At 35.3% G+C, this 18,128-nt stretch overlaps 1 protein-coding gene across 1 annotated transcript in view; it reads left to right on the top strand.

Annotated features, from left to right (window-relative positions):
• Window positions 1–18,128, top strand: part of ADGRB3 (adhesion G protein-coupled receptor B3) — a 351,396-nt gene that overhangs the window by 214,168 nt on the left and 119,100 nt on the right. Inside the window, exons 15-16 of the mRNA XM_053458858.1 lie at window positions 1,887–1,989; window positions 15,533–15,576. Of these exons, the coding sequence (XP_053314833.1) occupies window positions 1,887–1,989; window positions 15,533–15,576 (147 nt within the window). The remainder of the gene's footprint in view (window positions 1–1,886; window positions 1,990–15,532; window positions 15,577–18,128) is intronic.

The following is an 18,128-nucleotide window of genomic DNA, read 5'->3' as shown; positions in this document are numbered from 1 at the left end:
ATCACAAGCTTGAGTGCTAACAATAAAAAAAATGTTGGTATTGAAGTATACACATAGCCCAGTTGGATCTCCCAGTAATACCAGTACTGCAAACTATGTACATATATTGTGAATTAGAAAATACAATATTTGGTATAGAAGGGGGTTAAACCCTTGTGAGGTATCCATCCGTTATATCCATTAAGAACCACTATCCACAAGTAAGTACCAACGGTATAGGCATAGATGAAATGCATTGAGTTGTTATATGCCTAGGTGTGACCCCATATAATTCTGCTTGATGGGCAATGGATGCAGTAGCAGCATGGAGAGTACCAGTGTGTATGCACATATGCTCACTACCATCATTACTTTATAATGTAAGTGCACTGGTGTGTGATAAAATAAAATAATTGTTTTGGTTTTATACAGAGTTTTGTTGTTGCCCCCTGTCTTTTCTATACATTGTCTCCAGCTTGAGGGGATCTTTTATAGATGGGTGAAGACACTTCAATATTTCATAAGAGGCACCAAGACGGATCAATATAGATTGTCGCTTATTGTTACTGTTATATTTTATTAGTTATTTATTGGTTCAGCACTTGAATTGCTGGTGGCATGTTCTCTTACAGACAGGTGTTAGTAGAAAATAATTACTGGAATAATATTGTTATCATCACCTCTTGGGCTATAGTGTACATATATATCAAGGCATGCCAAAAATAATTAATGCAGTCACTGGTTTCAAGTTTTGTTTAGAAAGTTGTCAGAGTACTAACCTTAAAAAAGAGCAAATCATGTCTATCTATCTATCTATCTATCTATCTATCTATCTATCTATCTATCTATCTATCTATCTATCTATTTTCTGTTGTACAAACCATTTAACAAAGAATGGCACTTTCATACAGCATCCACTCGATCTTAAAAACAAAGTATGCTGAGTTTTGGTAGACAATTTTGAATAAATCTAAATACAGAATTGAGAGCCTAAAAAGGGAGGAGGGACTGCCAATGAAATAAAATAGTTAACTGCAAGTAGAACAATGGTCCATACAAATGTAAAGCACCAGTGAGGAGGGACGTCTCTGCTGTAATTAGAAATAATTTTAAAAAATTTAATAAAGAATGATTTAAAAAAAAAAGGAGAGACAGAGCAGGGATTGCTTCTAACTGCCTTTTCTAAACCAAAAATATTGAAAATGGCTCTCTTCACATTAGCAGGCAGTTCTTGTGTAATGTCTTTTACCTTGTTTACATCACAATACCAGAATTTATTGAAATGCACGCTGTGTCACGCAGGCCACTGTATTTTTCCCATTACATACATATTGTTGATACACATTCAGGGCATCTTCCACTTCCAGAAAATGTATGTGTGAGTTTCACTCAAATCTACAAACACATACCAATGTGCGAAATACTATTTTATTGTGTTTACATTTCGGTTCTTGTTCTGAAAGACACATTTTAATGTTGAGATTTTAATGCACATCCATATGTGTTGCCATAAAATTCACTCTGCATGTCACTTACCTGTAGAGGTTTGGTCTTAGTGGGTTCTATTTTAACATATATTTCATCTGTTAGTTTTAAGTGACTGTAAAAAGTATTATAATAAAAAAAAATATAATATATGTGTTTTATTAAATAAATGCATAATTCATATATAAGTGCACAATCATTTTTTTCTGAATCAGATCATTCATAAAGCGCATGCAGATACTAAATGTATATTTTAAAGCAAAATGCAGCATTAATATTGTTTAGTTTGTGACTGCCATAATATAGTTATGCTTGTGCATTGAAACTGATACATTTATTAATTTGCATTTGATTTCCTCTAAAAATAACTTCTTGTATATTTGTATAACGTGTCTATTTTGTGTGCTCTTTTTTTTTTTCAGAAACTTTACTGTAGTGAATTCTAGAATCATTGTAGTTACTATTCACCCAGAACCTAAAGCCGCAGATGCTTTGGTGGAAATTGAACTCGCGCATTTAAACAACGTAAGTATGCATTAGCAATTAGGCTATCCCAAAAGATCACATTTTGATTTAAATATTATGGATTTTTTTTAGCAATAAATCAGATTAATTTGTATTTAGGGTACACCATAAACATAACTTGTACTTCCATGCAGGGATAGTTTCCATCAAGAGTTTTTAATATTTAAAGTACACTGTTTTAGTTCCAGAGCATAAAAACTGTTTATATTCTATGAATAGAGTTTTTTAATGCCACATTCAGCTCATTGGCATGTGTGTGAATGTGGCATAATAGGCCAACAAATAGCAGAGGAACAGCATAAATTGTCATGATTTCTGCAACATTATTGAATAAATTCATGTGTATTCCGAAATTTCAAATGCCCAAAGAAAAACACTTTTCTTTTAGGTATGTGGTTAAATGCATGGCAAGGAAGCAACTATTATGAGTTTTTGACCTATTGATTGCTTTTTTATGAAACTGTGTAAGGCATTTAGAAGAACAAAATGCATTTTAAATACACTGAATTTATAAACACATTTCCTGCTGTTTCTATGCAAATTTTGTGGCATTTTGAGCTGTGTGATACAGCAAACATTCTGAGCTCCTGGAAAAGAGGAACATCATTGATGGAAAGAGGGAACAGGGGATCTGGTCCAAAAAGGGACTGCCGCTCGTTAGTAGGCACACGTAAGAGGTACGAAATCGCTTAACTTTGTCCTGTACAAACACAAAAAACAGATGGCTCTACTAAGGAGGGAGTCCCTTTTTAGGACCCAAATCTCCAATGTGGAACTTAAATGGGTCCTATCTGTCTCTATGGGGCCTGCTGACTTGACTAGGTCAAGCAGAATCTCCTGGGCAGCTTTGCTAAGAGCCAATCTACCATTTGGGTTACTAACTTGTTTAGTTGCAACAGCTCTCAATGGACTGTATACTGTAAAGAGATGTAGCATCTTTTACTGAAAAAAGACCTGGAGCAAAGGAGGATTATCTCCTAGGCTTGTTAGGTCCTGGCCACACTTAGGGAAGTGACCCCACATAAATACACTGCTGCAAATAGGATGCAGCTTAACATTTTCTACTTGTGTGACAAGTTTGTAATTGTAAATTAGGTATGATGACAAAGTCCTCTGTGAATAAAATAATTATTTTGATGAATCACCCTTGTTTCTTAAATATGGCTCATAAATAGGTATCTTGATTTAAGACATCTAAACAGGCTCAGATTCATTAACATGTCAGCTGTTGTCATTGTTCAGCGTCACCACCAGAGAAAATTTATAGTGTTAAGATCAGAAAGTATTTACAGTATTATTTTCTTAATGACAACCAGGAGTTATTTGTTATGCTGCAACGAACAGGGAAAACTGCATCCGTATTAAGTACATTTAGTAGAGGTAATGTATGAGAAGTAGAAAAAAATATTTATGTCAGTGATTTAATGTTTCTGGACAAGATTATAAATAGATCTGCTTATACAGTGCTTGTAAGAGAGCTGATTTTAATGATTACTAAGAAACCAATTTTTCTTAGCTGTTGAACTTCCTTAGCTTTTTCATCATTTTGTATTGAGACTCACCTATTTGTTTTTAATTGCACTTTGTAGCAGATACAAAATTGTAGAGTCACTCTTTTGAACCATTACTGTATTGTTTAATAGATGATAATGCTGTACCTGCTTTACTGGGAATTAAATTCTAATGCTAATGTCAAAAAACAAAAATGAATCTGCATAGCAGCACTCCAAATGTTCTAAAATTCCTATTATGCCTTGCCAGTTTGTAGGGTTAGCTGGTTTTGCATCTTGGAAGTCCTAGATAAATGCTATTTGGAAAGTTGTTATTGCCTCCTTCCTCACTATATGTGTTGCAGATGCACAACTCATTTTGGTCAACCCTATGAAAGATATTTGTGACAAAAGTGTGTACTTTCCAAACTGCTATGTAAGGTCCACGTACACAAAATCTTTATGTGTCTCTGGTTAAAAGTACAATTCACATCACTAGATTACCTTTCTTGTCATTACCAATCAATAATGGAGTTTGAAAAAGACTATTCTTCACACATAACTCAATGTGATAGCATATCTGATCAACCCTGACTCCCCTTTTTCCATAGTTGATGTACCCACACAATTGATAGTGTTTTGTTCAGAACTAGTAGGTCCTCCTTTTAAAATTATACAAATACACAAAACATAATACTTATTAGTTATAATAAATAAGAAAAAAAACAATTCTTTCCATAATTACCTATGCCACAGCGGAAAAGTGACCAATTTATGTTTGGCAGCATCCCCTGATTGCAGTAATACCTCACGGACATATTTTTATATGTCATATCCATGCTTTAATATTACCTTTTATTATACATTTATTAATACTACTGGCTTAAGGAGTTTGGAGGTAGTGGTTATATGCAATTGTATCGAGTGTCTTTCATCTTATGTACTAATACATTCTAGATTAAGTGGCCTTGCCATAAAGACTCCACAATGCTGTTTTAGAATTGTTCTTAGAATTGTGTGCATCCTTTGATTTGATCATCCCATGTAAAATGAATCACTGTTTCATTTTTCAATATATCCATAAGTGCACAGTGAAGTGACCAGAAAAAATATCCCTGCTGATTTAAAATTGTTAAGATGGCCATTGGATTTGCTGGAGCAAATCTCTCTCTCTCTGTAAGACATTCAGTTCCCCATGTAATGTTTTTCTAATATGTTATTCCACAGTACGCTGGGTAGTGACTCGTGTTTTTTATTTACTTGTTTTCCTCGAAGGGCAATTATTATTTCAATATCAATGAAACACATTCTCCTGCTTGCTTGTTATCATATAACCTTTATATTCATGTAAAGAGTAATTATTTGTTTGGTGATGATTTAATTCTTCTTTAGGGTTTTAGTTGTGATACAATATGTATTCTTGTCACTTGGCAACTCCTAGAGCCAACACTAGGGATTCCCTCCATCACTGGATATATCCAGTTGCCTACTCTATTCCCTTTACGTTTCAGGACTATCCTTCTCTCATCCATCCCTTACGACTACACTAACCTTCTTTATACTGTATATTAAGGTATATTTTTTGTTGTGTACATAACACAAACATGCATATTTATTTATCTGCATTTTTTCATGATCGTAAAAGTTCCATAATTTTCCTCTAAAATGTTCTTTCTATGAAGGTCCCACGGAAAAAGTATGTCAGAGCATTTCTGTTAAATGCTAACCATTTTTGTCAGTGATGTGATATTCTCTGCATAATCATCATGCTTAGCTCATTTTTTATGGCAATGTTATGAAGCCCTTTCCGACTTAGACTTTCATTAGTCAGAGTGTTGTTTACCATAGGCAGTAGGATAAGGAGCCAGGGTGTTTGTCTAGTAGTTTGGGCCAAGACAGCAAAGCTAGCATGCATGCAAACTAAATTTTGTGACCACTCATACCAAAAAAAGCATATAATTTGGTAAACCAAAGGTTACAGATAAGGTTTAAAAAAATGTATAAACATTGCAAAGTAATATTAATCTTCCTTTCATGCAAAAAAATTAAGCTCTTGTTTTTTAGCCATCATCATCATGCCATCATTATGTTAAGGTTTAGTTCCTTCGCTATAGAATCTCATCTATTGTCGTACCTGTTCTATTAAAATCAAATAGCTTTTGATTTTCTATTTTTGGTTTGTTTTGTCCACAAATGTGTCTTAAGGAGTTTGAACAACCAGGGCCGGCCCTACCATGGAGCAGAGTGGGGCAATTGCTCCAGGCGGCACTTTTGAAGGGGTGGCCGCCTCAAGCCCCCTTTTTTTTTTTAAAGCGGAAGAGAGAGAGGGCGCCGAATGGTTTTCGCTTACCAAGTTGTCAGTACCCGCTCGGCGCCCCATCGCTCGTTCTGGGTGCCGGCTTGTAATGCTGAGCACCGGAAGATGACGTCATTTCCAGCGCTCAGCATTACAAGCCAACACCGAGACCGAGCAGGGAGAGCCGCCGCAGGACTGCTGAAAGGTAAGTACAAAGGGGGGGGTAGGGTAGATAATATGGAGGGAGGGTAGGTAATGGGGGGGGCGGCAGAGGAAGGGTAGATAATGGGGGGGCGGCATTATGCCTTGGGCCGGCCATGGGAACTACCTTTGTTTTCTTTTCATATAGAGATGTTATTCCAAAAAATGCATGTTCTTTAATTTACTTATTAAAAGTACAAAAGCACTGGTAGAATATTCATTTGCAATGATATATATATATATATATATATATATATATATATATATATATATATGATAATGTTCATTGATTCATATATCGTTCCACTTAAAAAAAAAGATCATTCATTATGGGGAATCCATCCAATATTGGAGTTAATCAAGCAAAAGAACTCAAAGTTCATTAATCAAGGCGGGCAAAGTTACTCAATGCCTTACAAGGAGTATATTGATAATTTATCTCTTTTATATGAGATTGCTAGTAGAGCTGCATGTCAGACAACATCGTAGTTTCATTATAATATGTAAATCGTGGCTATAAGATATGCATTGTGTCACTGTGAAATGATTTATGATAATCTATTATGCTAATATGCATTATCATTTAACTACAATATTTTGCAGTATTATGCTTATAGCTCAATTATATTTGCACTGGATTGCAACATTAATGGAGGAATCATTACATACCAAACAATTGAAACTTGCATGGTGATGTTATCAATATAGGCAATGTTATTTTTTAACATGATTCGATTAGGTTTAAGCATGGTACTCTAAAAGGTTAATTGCTAGCATTATAAACACAATAACATAATTTAAAACTGCAATAAGTACCAAAATGTGTCTACTTTCATGTGCCATTAAAGTAAAAAATACTGATGTATGTGAGACATAACAGAGACAAACAAAACTTGCATACTCTATAAGTATTTTGAGAGCCTTAGTAAATATAGAATTAACCCCTTAATGACAAAGCCCATATATGTATGGGCTCAAAATGCATTGTTTTCAATGGGTTTAGGGCTCTGCACATTGTCCTTAAGGGGTTAAAGAAAGTAGAGCCCCATGTACTTTGGAGTATTTTTTTTCAACACATCTGATATATTTAAGTATCACAAGTAAACAATTATAGGACAACATGCTAAGACAGTATAATAGTATGAACCTAAGCCCTCACAAACATGAATGGTTATCTACCCGCTCTACTTGTTAATTCACTACTGTGACCGTTGGTCATTTAAAAATCCAATTAGCACTCCAGAATCACTCACAATAAAATATATGCATTAAACATGATGTAAACATATGTATATGTTGTTTACATTCTCAGTATCTAATGGATTACGCTTTCATGGTTTGATATGGGTCTAGGAGTAACTTCATTATTTAGAGCACTGCACAATAAAGTTTAATCCTGGACCATGTCATTAAGAAGCATGCAAAGCTCAGGTGAGTGACTGATCAGTACCAGCCGTACACTCGGTGCCTTCTGGCACACGAGAACCCCAAAAATACCAACCATGGACCTTTAAGTGGTTGACATGTAAACAACTACATGACCATTGGATTTCAAAACCTCATGTCACCATCACGCAATGCAGAGTTTGAAGAAGTTAAATATCACTGTGACTAGGATATTAAACATGCCTTGTATTGTTTGTCTTTATCTACTGCATGAAAAAAGTTCAAGCTACATACATATATCACCAGTCATTAGGTGAAATATATGTACCCTTTAAGCCAGGGGTTCTCAAACTGCGGCCCTCCAGCTGCTGCAGGACTACATCTCCCATAATGCTCCTTCAGCTCAGGGGCTGGCTGAGGAGTATGGGAGATGTAGTCCTGCAGCAGCTGGAGGGCCGCAGTTTGAGAACCCCGGCTTTAAGCCTATGGACAGCTTGAATTTATACATAAATTCACTTGGGGTTTGCAATGTTTTTAAAATGTTTCTAGTCATTTCATTTCCCAACTTCAGTAACTTTACCAGTTTTTTGTTTTAGAATAAGATATGGGCCATTAATTATTCGTTGACATTGTCCCTATTTCTTTTAACCGGCTGTTATTAGAAATCTGCCATGAAAAGCTGACATGGCACAAAATATTCTTACGTTGTCTTCGAATTTGGAAGACCTGGGTTGTGTTTCTAATTTAATAACTTTACAACAGACAAATAATTTCCTTGGTTTCTCATTTTCCATTCCATTGTTTTCCATCAGTTTTCCAAAATTATATAGTTTAATGTGAATATGATAAAATATGACACACGTTTAAGATTATGTTCTGTACTGTAAATGGAAATTGTAACTTTCAATGTTACAATGATTTGTATTCAAGTGGTTGCATTGCTTTTTAATGGATCATATTAAAAACATTCCTGACATAAACTATGCAGTATCCTACATGAGGGTGATTGTTGGACATAGTCTTGTAATATCTATTTTGAACATAAATGTATATACAAATTATTGTCTTGTCTACTCAGGAGTGGCACAATGCCATATTTCATTGGTTAACTAGATTATTTCCACACTTTTACAATTTTTTTTAAAGAAAAGGAAACTTGCATCAGAATCACCTCCTATACATAACCCCACTGTACTAAAACATGATATTTTAGCAATCATTAGAATGTTTTGGAAGAAATTTAGTCTTCATATTTTGAATGTGACACAAACTGAATATTAAAAGAAGTATTTAATAAGTAAGGGGACAATGGCGGTTTTGTATAGAGAACAATGTATTTGCAAAGGGGTTAAAAGTGAGGCTACCAACAGAAATATTCAATCATAGCTATATTGATATTGTACAAAAATACACCAGCATTGTTCTTTATACACAACCCCCTGAAAAATGGGAAAAATCACGCACTGCTGTGTAGTTGATGAACATTTTAAATGTTTTAACACAATGTGTATTTAGGGTCATTTTTTTGCTGCTTAATGTAGGACTACAACATTGTTTTAGGGGCAAAGTCACTTCTTAGCTTGGTCCTTGTCACGCCATGCACAATTCTCCATGAATAATTAATGATGGAGTGACTGATTATGAAGTGACAAGTGTGATGAAGTGTATGTGGAATCTCCATTGGCTCGGTATCTGTGGTAATTATTCCTCTTGGGTTGAAATGTCTTTTTGTTCAATATGTGAAGGCTCTGTTGTATTTTCTTGTGTTCTCTGAGGCACAGTTGAGAGCAGTATATATGGATTTATATATAGACGTTTAGTGTATGAGAACAGTAGCAGAACACGGTGGTTTTGAACAATTCTGCTACAATGGTCCCAAGACAGCATCTTTACCTCCCCAATCCATCCTGCAGAAATGATACAAAATGCTGACTATGTAGGTGAAAAGCAGAAAAAGTAAAGCATAACAAGATTTATATATCATTTCAGAAGACAGCCTTTTTGCATTGTGTCTAAAATTGTGGCTAAAATATGGTTTCTAAACATGGACGTAATAAATGAACTGAGCTTAAAAATATTTCTTATTGTTTGCATATGTTATAAGTTAATTAAAACAGAAAAAAAAATAAAAGTTCCCCTAGCCTTTCCTCTGCACAGGAAGGCTACAGCATCCATAAAAAAGGTGAGATGGCAAAAAAATTGAGATCTTCAGGAATTAAAGTCCCTCAAAAAATGATGTATCATAGAAACACAGACATTGACAGTAGATAAAAACCATTCAGCCCATGTTAAGCTCTTCCACTTATGTTGGGATGCTGTTCCACTTATCTAAAGTAAAACTTCCTTACATCACATAATTGCCATTTGCACAAAGCTTCTATCATGTTCATCTGAAGTCAGGGATACCACTATTTAGTCAGGGATGCCACGATTTGGCTAAACAAGGTAGAAACTAGACTTGGGCATCTGAGTCTGAGACAACCGCTCTGAGCAACTTAGCCTGGAAGGAATTGGGATTTAAGTCCCCCTGGCAAATGGCAGGGCAAGGTACACCTCAGACAACTTGGCCTGGGGAGACCAATAGCAGCTGTCCTTCATTGTTTGAAGCCAGAGGAGCCCCCTGTCGGCTACCAGTAGAGTCGCTCTTATGGACCTTGAACTCCTGGCTCGATCCTACCGAATCCGGTTAACCCCTGCTATGCTACGAAGACTTAAGGTAGGCTAGAGGGAGTGACTTGTATGGGGGAAGGGACCAGGGAGATTAGCTAGGAGATATTTACAAAGACGAACATGAACACGAAGAAACAAAGATTCTTCGTGTTGTGCTTCTTTGTCTTTGTGTACATTTACCCGCCGCAATATTAGTTTATTTGGTATTCGTGTTAGTTTTCATGTTCTCCTGAATACGAATTTCTAGTAGAAACCACTTGCAAGGCTTGCTAATATCTGCTGTTTTGAAGCACTGTACCGGCAAAGCTTTTATAAAGAAACTATATTAACAGTGCTGCGGAGTATTATGGCACTATATAAAGCAATAATTGATAATTAAAATATAAACCCTTTATTTAATAAGGGAACACCCTAAAACTATTTCTTATGATCTACTACCAATGTAATTAATGACAAAAGTTTGTGAAGCAGAATTGAACACGTATATGAAATAATTGCTATTATTGAACTAAATGTTCTCCAATGTGTACTGAGAGTTTTAAAAAAAGAACCCAACAACATTTTTTTTAGTATTTTTTAAAAAAAATTTCAGTATGTTATTGCTAAGAGGTTAACAATTAGTATGGATAGTTACATCAAACAGAAAAAACTAATGTGTATTATTCATGAATGTGTAACATTCCCAAACAAAAAATGAAAAAAATTCACAAATATATATATATATATATATATATATATATATATATATATATATACCTAGGCATTTTGGTTGAATGTATACATGTGTAACGGATAGAAAAAAAATGCAACAATGGTGTATACACAACAGCGGTAAAGTGATTAGGGGAGCAACACTTAAGCATAAACAAGACAGTGAGTCATTCTTAATACACATATAGGGTGACAACTCAAAATATTGCAATTTAACCCCTGCAAGAAAACATAAAATTACAAATAATAATATTAGATTACTAATAATCTTCCAAAAATGGGGGTCCAGTACCTGGTACAATATATAAATGACCACAGGTTTTTTAAACTTTCAATAAAATGATGTATAACAAATCTATTATGAACACCATTGCCAATGCTTTATAAAATACTTTGACTTTTAAATTAATATTCAATATTTTTTTAATATTTGTCATTTTGTTGCACTACCTGCTAATGCTAATGCTTTTGTTTCATGCTACATACTGGTGGGTTATTGCTTCTATTTTCTGCATAGTGCACAAAGCTGCAAAATAGATGGGATGATTTCCAATCCATTGCTCTGTATTTTTCATCATACATGACTGTCCATTTCACTTTCATTTGATTTCCTCCCCAAAGGGTTTATGGTAGCAAAATACATTTTACTTTTACTGTTCTTTCTATTCTCAACGGCATGTTTTTTGTTTGCACGTATTGGCAAACGTGTATTTATAATTTTCTACCATGCTCAATTCCCTTTTTATGCATTAATGAGAGGTACTTATATTTGTGAAGAAATAAAGAAATTATATAATCCTGCCTTTTTTGTTTGAAAAAAACTCAGAGGGCTTTTTCCATTTGGAAACTGAATTATTTATCTTATGTTTTCTCATGCTCTCACAGTCTCACTCTCTCTCACACTCTCATTCACTCTCTCATGCTGTCTATGAAAGTCTCCCTACCTTCTCCGCCGACCCCTTCCATGTCCCTGTCTCTTTTGCTGCAGCTCCGCTTCTTCTCTTGCCTCTTCTTGTTTTTTTTTCTCCATCCACTTCTCCATGAACTAGGCCTCCCAGAGAACTTCAGCAAAGAGGTGGCACCTCCAAGCACACCCTCTACCCTGACTGGAAGATTTGCAGAGAAAGAGAAGCATTTCTGCACCTCTCTTTCTCTGCTAATCTGTCTACCATATTCTGGGCTCTCGGAGTACTTCCGCAAAAGCACGGAGCCTGAAGGCTCTGTCCTTTTGCAAAAGGCCTGGTTCATAGAGATGTGGACAAAAATGAAGACACGAGGAGAAGCGGCAGAAGAAAAAAGAAGAACAAGAAAAGGCTAGAGAAGAAGTGGAGCTGCAGAAAAGGAGACAGGGATATGGAAGCAGTTGTAAGAGAAGCTAGGGACACGTTGAAAGAGGGCATGAGAAAATATGAGAGAAAGCATGAGAAAGTGAATGAGAGTAAAAAAATGAAACAAAAATTTTGAGCTCTTTGCTTCACTTTCATTTGTTTTGTCGGGGTCCCTCTTTGTTTTCAGGCATTTGTACGATTCGCACGATTCACAGATTTCATTAACATTAAAATTTGTATGAATCAGAATGCACAATTCTCATATTAACTGAAACCATAACACAATACTTTAGAAGTCTTATCCCTATTAAATATAGACATCACAATCAACATTATAAATCGGGATAGAAAATCTTAGAGTTTAACCGTTTTAGCTGGACAGGTCAGGTACAGGCCTGAACAGATACTGTATAAGTATACAGTGCCCTCCACTAATATTGGCACCCTTGGTAAACAAGAGGGCTGTGAAAATTGTCTTTATTGTTTAACCCTTTGATCTGCAAAAAATACACAAAAAATACTCTGCTCTCATGGATATCAAACAATTGCAAATATAACATGGGGTTATCCCAAAAAATTAACAAATGTTAACTATATCTGTGGCACAGTTATTGTTATCTCTATGAATTCATATGAGAAAAATATATTTGAAGTATATTCCCATTGATATTTTACATTTTTAGTAGCCCTTGGTGACTAGCAACAGGAAATTGTTCAACCATGACTTCCTGGCAACACATTCAAATTCACCATTTCCACCATTGGGGCAAAAATTAAGAAGTTCCAGTCAACTGGAAATGTTATGGCTCAATCTAGAAGAAGGTGTGTGTCTATATTGTCTCAATGCACTGTGAAGAGGATTATTTCGAGTGGCCAAAAAATCTCCAAGGATCACAGCTGGAGTTAGTTGGATCTTGGGATCAGAAAGTCTCCCAAACTACAATCCAAACTACAACTTGTTCAGAAGGGCTTCAATAAAAAAAAAAACCCTCTACTAGTTTGCCAGACACTACTGGAACATCAAATGAGATCGGGTTCTATGGTCAGATGAAACCAAAATAGAGCATTTTGGCACACACAGAGAGGTAGTTATATGAAGAAGCACCTCATGCGCATAGTTGAATATGGTGGCTTTTTAAACTTTTGGGGCTGTTTTTTGCCAGATGACCTGGACATCTTGTTAGGAGACATGGCATTATGGACTCAATCAAATATCAACTGATAATAAATGAACACCTGACTGCCACTGCCAGAAAGCTTAAAATGGACCGTGGTTGGCTCTTCCATTAGGGCAATGATTCAAAACATGTATCAAAATCAACACAAAAATGGTTTACAGATAACAAAGGTACAACCATGGCCATCCCAGTTCCCTGACTTGAACCTCAAAGAAAACCTCTGGGGTGAACTGAAGAAGATACTCCACCAGTGTCAACCTTGAAATATGAAGGATTTGGAGAGATTCTGTGTGAAAGGATGGTATCAGATCCATTGACTTGCATTCCCCAACTTCATCAGGCATTATAGGAGAAGACTCAGAGCTGTTATCTTGGCAAAGGCAGGTAGCACAAAGTATTGACTAAAAGGGTGCCAATAATTGTGCCACACTTATATTTAACTTTTTTTCCCGATAAACCTGTGTTGTGCAATTGTTTGACATCCATGAGAGCTGATAATTTTTGCGGTTCTTTGAAGAAAAAAGATCAGGGAGTTAAACAATAAAGACAATACCAAGGGTGCCAATTATGTCAGCAGTGAAATCACATCCACTCATTTTGTAATATCACGGGTATAGGTTGTGTAATTTATGTGTCCCTCCTACACGTTGATCTGCTAGGTTTAAAAAAACGGACAAGTAAATCTTTGCAATTCAACTCAAAGAATCATTATCATTATCTAATAAGTCAATTAATACACTTGCAATCCATACATCGTTTTAAGATGGTTTTATTTACTGAACCATTTAAATATGCATAATGAAGGGTCAACTCATCCCATTTTGCAAGAGGTGGTTTTTGGTAATGCACGTTTTAATGTTTTAATTCACCTGTTACTTAGTTTAATGAATAAAATAGTATTGTCTATCATGCAACTACCATAATCTTATATTAAAAACTACCAAGGACTCCACTGTAAAAGCATCAGCTAAGTTGACTGTGTTATACTGTTAAATTCATCAGTAATCCTTAAAGAGACCCTTCTGTTCTCTTAACGTGTTCACAGAAGTTCAACAACATGCTATTTTAAACTTCTATAACTGTAATTGGGGTTTTTTAGGTATTATACAAGTCTTATTATATAATAGCAGATTTTTTTGGGCTCAAATTTACGAGTTAAGGGATTAAGTAGTGGTCGAGTATATTCAAAGTAAATTGCAGAGGTCGTTTAACATATGTGTGAATGGCAAATCTGGCAGAAATTGACTAAGGAAATTTCAGTTTAAATTGATTCATGCTGATTTGTACAGACTTATTGGAACATACTGTAAGTAGTTATTTGGTATTTTGATCTGAACATAGCATGTCTCTTTAGAATCCACCTCTGTTTAACAGATGGAACTCAGAGAGAAGACAATCCTGTATTTAGGTTAGCAGCATGCTATGTGTCAAGGCATAAGGTTGTTTCTGGGGTCTCTGCAGGTAGCTAGATCTGAGCGTTGAACTGTGTATGATCTTTTACTCAAATGTATTCCATATGGTCCCTAAGAATTAAGCAGATGTGTGAAGAATTAAAAATGGCATTTAACTTAGGCATACAATAATAATAATAATAATAATAATAATAATAATAATAATAATAATAATAATAAAAACTTCTTGGTTGTGAGTATTATTCCACGCATGCATTAAGACTTGGATTAATGTTTTATAGATATTTACAAAATATGTATCTCTTTAAAAAAATTCATAATGCAAAAGGCAAAAGTTATACATACTGTAAAATGTTTTAGTTAAAAAAAATAAAAATACATGTGGACTATTGTTCTGAGTTGGGATATTTTAGCAAAAGCCAAGTAACAGATCAATTCTGTATCCCTGGATGGGGTTTAGGAACACGTCCTCAGCATTCATAGCCTATTGTAAGGCTACTCAAAGCTCCTTTCTGCTGCACTGTAGGTAGCCGTCCTTCAGTCACAAGGGCAGGCTAAAGAGGCAGACTCAGGAGCTGATCCATGAAGAAATGGGCATAACTGCCTATTTAATGTCATTTCCTCCAGAACAGCTATTTGGCTTTAAATATTAATGACATTGCACAAGTACCTTTCAGATGCTGTTCTATGTGGATTCACAACAATTAACTTGTTTGTTCTCTTTACTTTATTTAGCAAAATACAAGATTGGTTTTATGAACTGATTGGAAATGCAGTGATGTGTCTATTTCTCAGACAGTAAAGTGACACAAAATAATGGTATTTTTTATTGCATTATAATAATTTTTTATATATTTTTTTTTTTGCTTAGGGTACATTGAAGCCATACTGTGTTCTTTGGGATGACGCAAAATCGTAAGTGGAACTTGATTTTTTGTTATTTATTACCTTTTTGTGGCATTTGTTTTCCTTTTGCATTGTGATCTTTTGAATTGTCACATGTATGTTCACATGTTCATCGTTTCAATACAACTTGCATTCCGTGCTACAGAATTCAAGTGTTTCAAAAGTGTCTAATTCAAGCAAGCCTCTGTCCCATTAAGAATATATTTATGGTAAGAACCTAAACATTTAGTAGAAGTCACAGAACAGTGATATATTTAGAAGAGAGAAGATGAACATATAATAAAGCTATCTTAAATTCTGTTACTAATTAACATGCGCTGTATGTGAAACACACAAAACATAGGTTGTGGTGGGGTAAAGGTGATGGAAAACCCCTCCACTTAAAATTAAGGGGGATGGCAGAGGCTTTATTAGACGCTAATCTAAAACCACCAGACAAGTCCAGAGACTTGCTGTACCCACCGAAATCTCATAGTGATGCCATCACTGCAGGGGATTCTGGGTAGGCGTGTGCTTATTCGGTTAACAATGATCACCTTTTAGGTGGCAGCACTACAAGATTTCTGTGGGAACAGCAAGTCTATGGACTTGTCTGGTGGCCGTAGATTAGGGTTTAATAATGCCTCTGCCATGCTCATTATACACACAGGAAATTGTAACTGCTCTTCAGAGGCCATTTATTTACAGTTTTTGACATGTAAAACATCAAAGTGAATGATTGAGATAAAATCGAAACTAGATCCTCTTTACAAGCAGTACTGTGTCTGTTTATAGTAGTTATTTTGCAGGTCTTAGTGATGGCTGGATTCTTGCTTTAGGATAAACGTGTTGTTCACTGGTTTCACGTAAGCGTGAAATACTTTTTTCTTAAAATTAGAACCCAACAGGGTTCCTTATCATATTATTTGGTTATGATTTCACAAAATACATGCAACAACATTTTTATATGAAATTTGGTGCCTGCTGTAAAAGGATAGAACTGATGCCGAAGACAAAATCCTGTCAAATATTTTTCCAGTCCCTGCTGAAATAACCATAATAATAATCACCATGATTACTTGAATGTGCTACTCCACTTAAGGTGAGTCATACAATATCAGCAGATGAGTGCTGTATCACGTAAAGGGGAGAACGAGAAACAGATCTGTTTCTTATTTTTTCCTGGACGCTCCCTAATATGGAAAAATACGTCTGAATTTTAATACCAAACTGGTGTTGCTTAGCAGCCAGGACCTGTCACTCAACTTTGTATCGCCCATCTTTGTTACATCACTGGAAATAGACCTTCTGCAAAATAGACAGGCCTATTAGAGCAAAGGGACTCGATTGGCAGAATTAAGAGTTCTTGGGGAGAAAAAAAAGATTTAAAACAATTAAAAGAAAAGGAGATTGTAGAACCATTCAGTTCAAACGTATTTGAGTTAGTGCACTAATGATCAAGAAATTAAATAAAACTTCAATTGTATTGTGATTTGTTTACAATCAGCAAGCTACAATTACTCTTGGAATCTAATTTAAAACTCTTTAAAAGTAGCAACTACTACTGCAAAAAGTAGGGTATTTTTTCCAGACTAGAAATTGAATTAAAATAAAAGATTTTGTGTCTGCAACTTTTTTCTAATACTTACATGAAAAAAGTAATCACACGTCAAAATATATTTCAATCCTATTGTAATGCGTTTGTAAAAGATTTGAAAAATATAACGGTTTACTATGTATAGTCTCATTTGAACTGCAAGGTTTGATGGATTTTCTATTCCTGTTTTCTTCTTTATTGACATTACATTTAAGTAACTTGCTACTATTGTTTATCCGATGTTTTATGTACAGTTTCTTGTTTGTTTACTTTGCATCTTTTGCTCGTGAATCTGTATGTCGTGGTAAAAGTAACACCATGCAGTTTTGTGGACCATATAATTTCTCTTGTATTGGAAATATAAATTATTTCAGTATTCTCCCGAGGATAACTAATCTATAAAGCCTTACGTTCTCAGTACAAATGCTCAGCGTATTTTGACCTGGAACCCACAGTTTATTCCAAACCCTGCACTTCACAATCCAGTGCTTTAAAGTCAGACACCCATTTGCAGTGACATTATTCATGCGTATGTATGGCTGTAAAATATTGTTTTAAAGTTGAAGTGATGGCGCATTTTGTCTTTTAGAGATAGGTGAAGCAAACCGAGTTGACTACCCTGTTTCTGTGATATCTGAGCAGTGTTTCAATGAGAACTGACTGAAAGCAGACAACCACTATAAGACACATGTTTGCAATGCAGAGGTGCAAGGAATATAGGTTCATATACTTGGGCTGCTACCATTTTTGAGAAGGAGTTGGTGGGCCTCTTGTTGACACCACTCCATACTTACCTGATCTGCCACTCCAGGATGTGGCTGCAGGCTAGACATGCTCTGCACAGGTTAAAATGTACTTTCTTTGATACGGGAAAAGGTGTGTTAGATTTTGCCTAAATCGTTGCTGGAAGACATGTTTTGAAACAACTTCTCTATTTCGAAAGCGCATAATACAAAGAATACATAGATTGCCTTTGTACATTTCT

Source organism: Spea bombifrons, chromosome 3, assembly GCF_027358695.1.
Source record: "Spea bombifrons isolate aSpeBom1 chromosome 3, aSpeBom1.2.pri, whole genome shotgun sequence".
Lineage (NCBI taxonomy): Eukaryota > Metazoa > Chordata > Amphibia > Anura > Pelobatidae > Spea > Spea bombifrons.
Note: the sequence above shows the minus strand (reverse complement) of the source record. Positions and strands in the feature narration are given on the sequence as shown.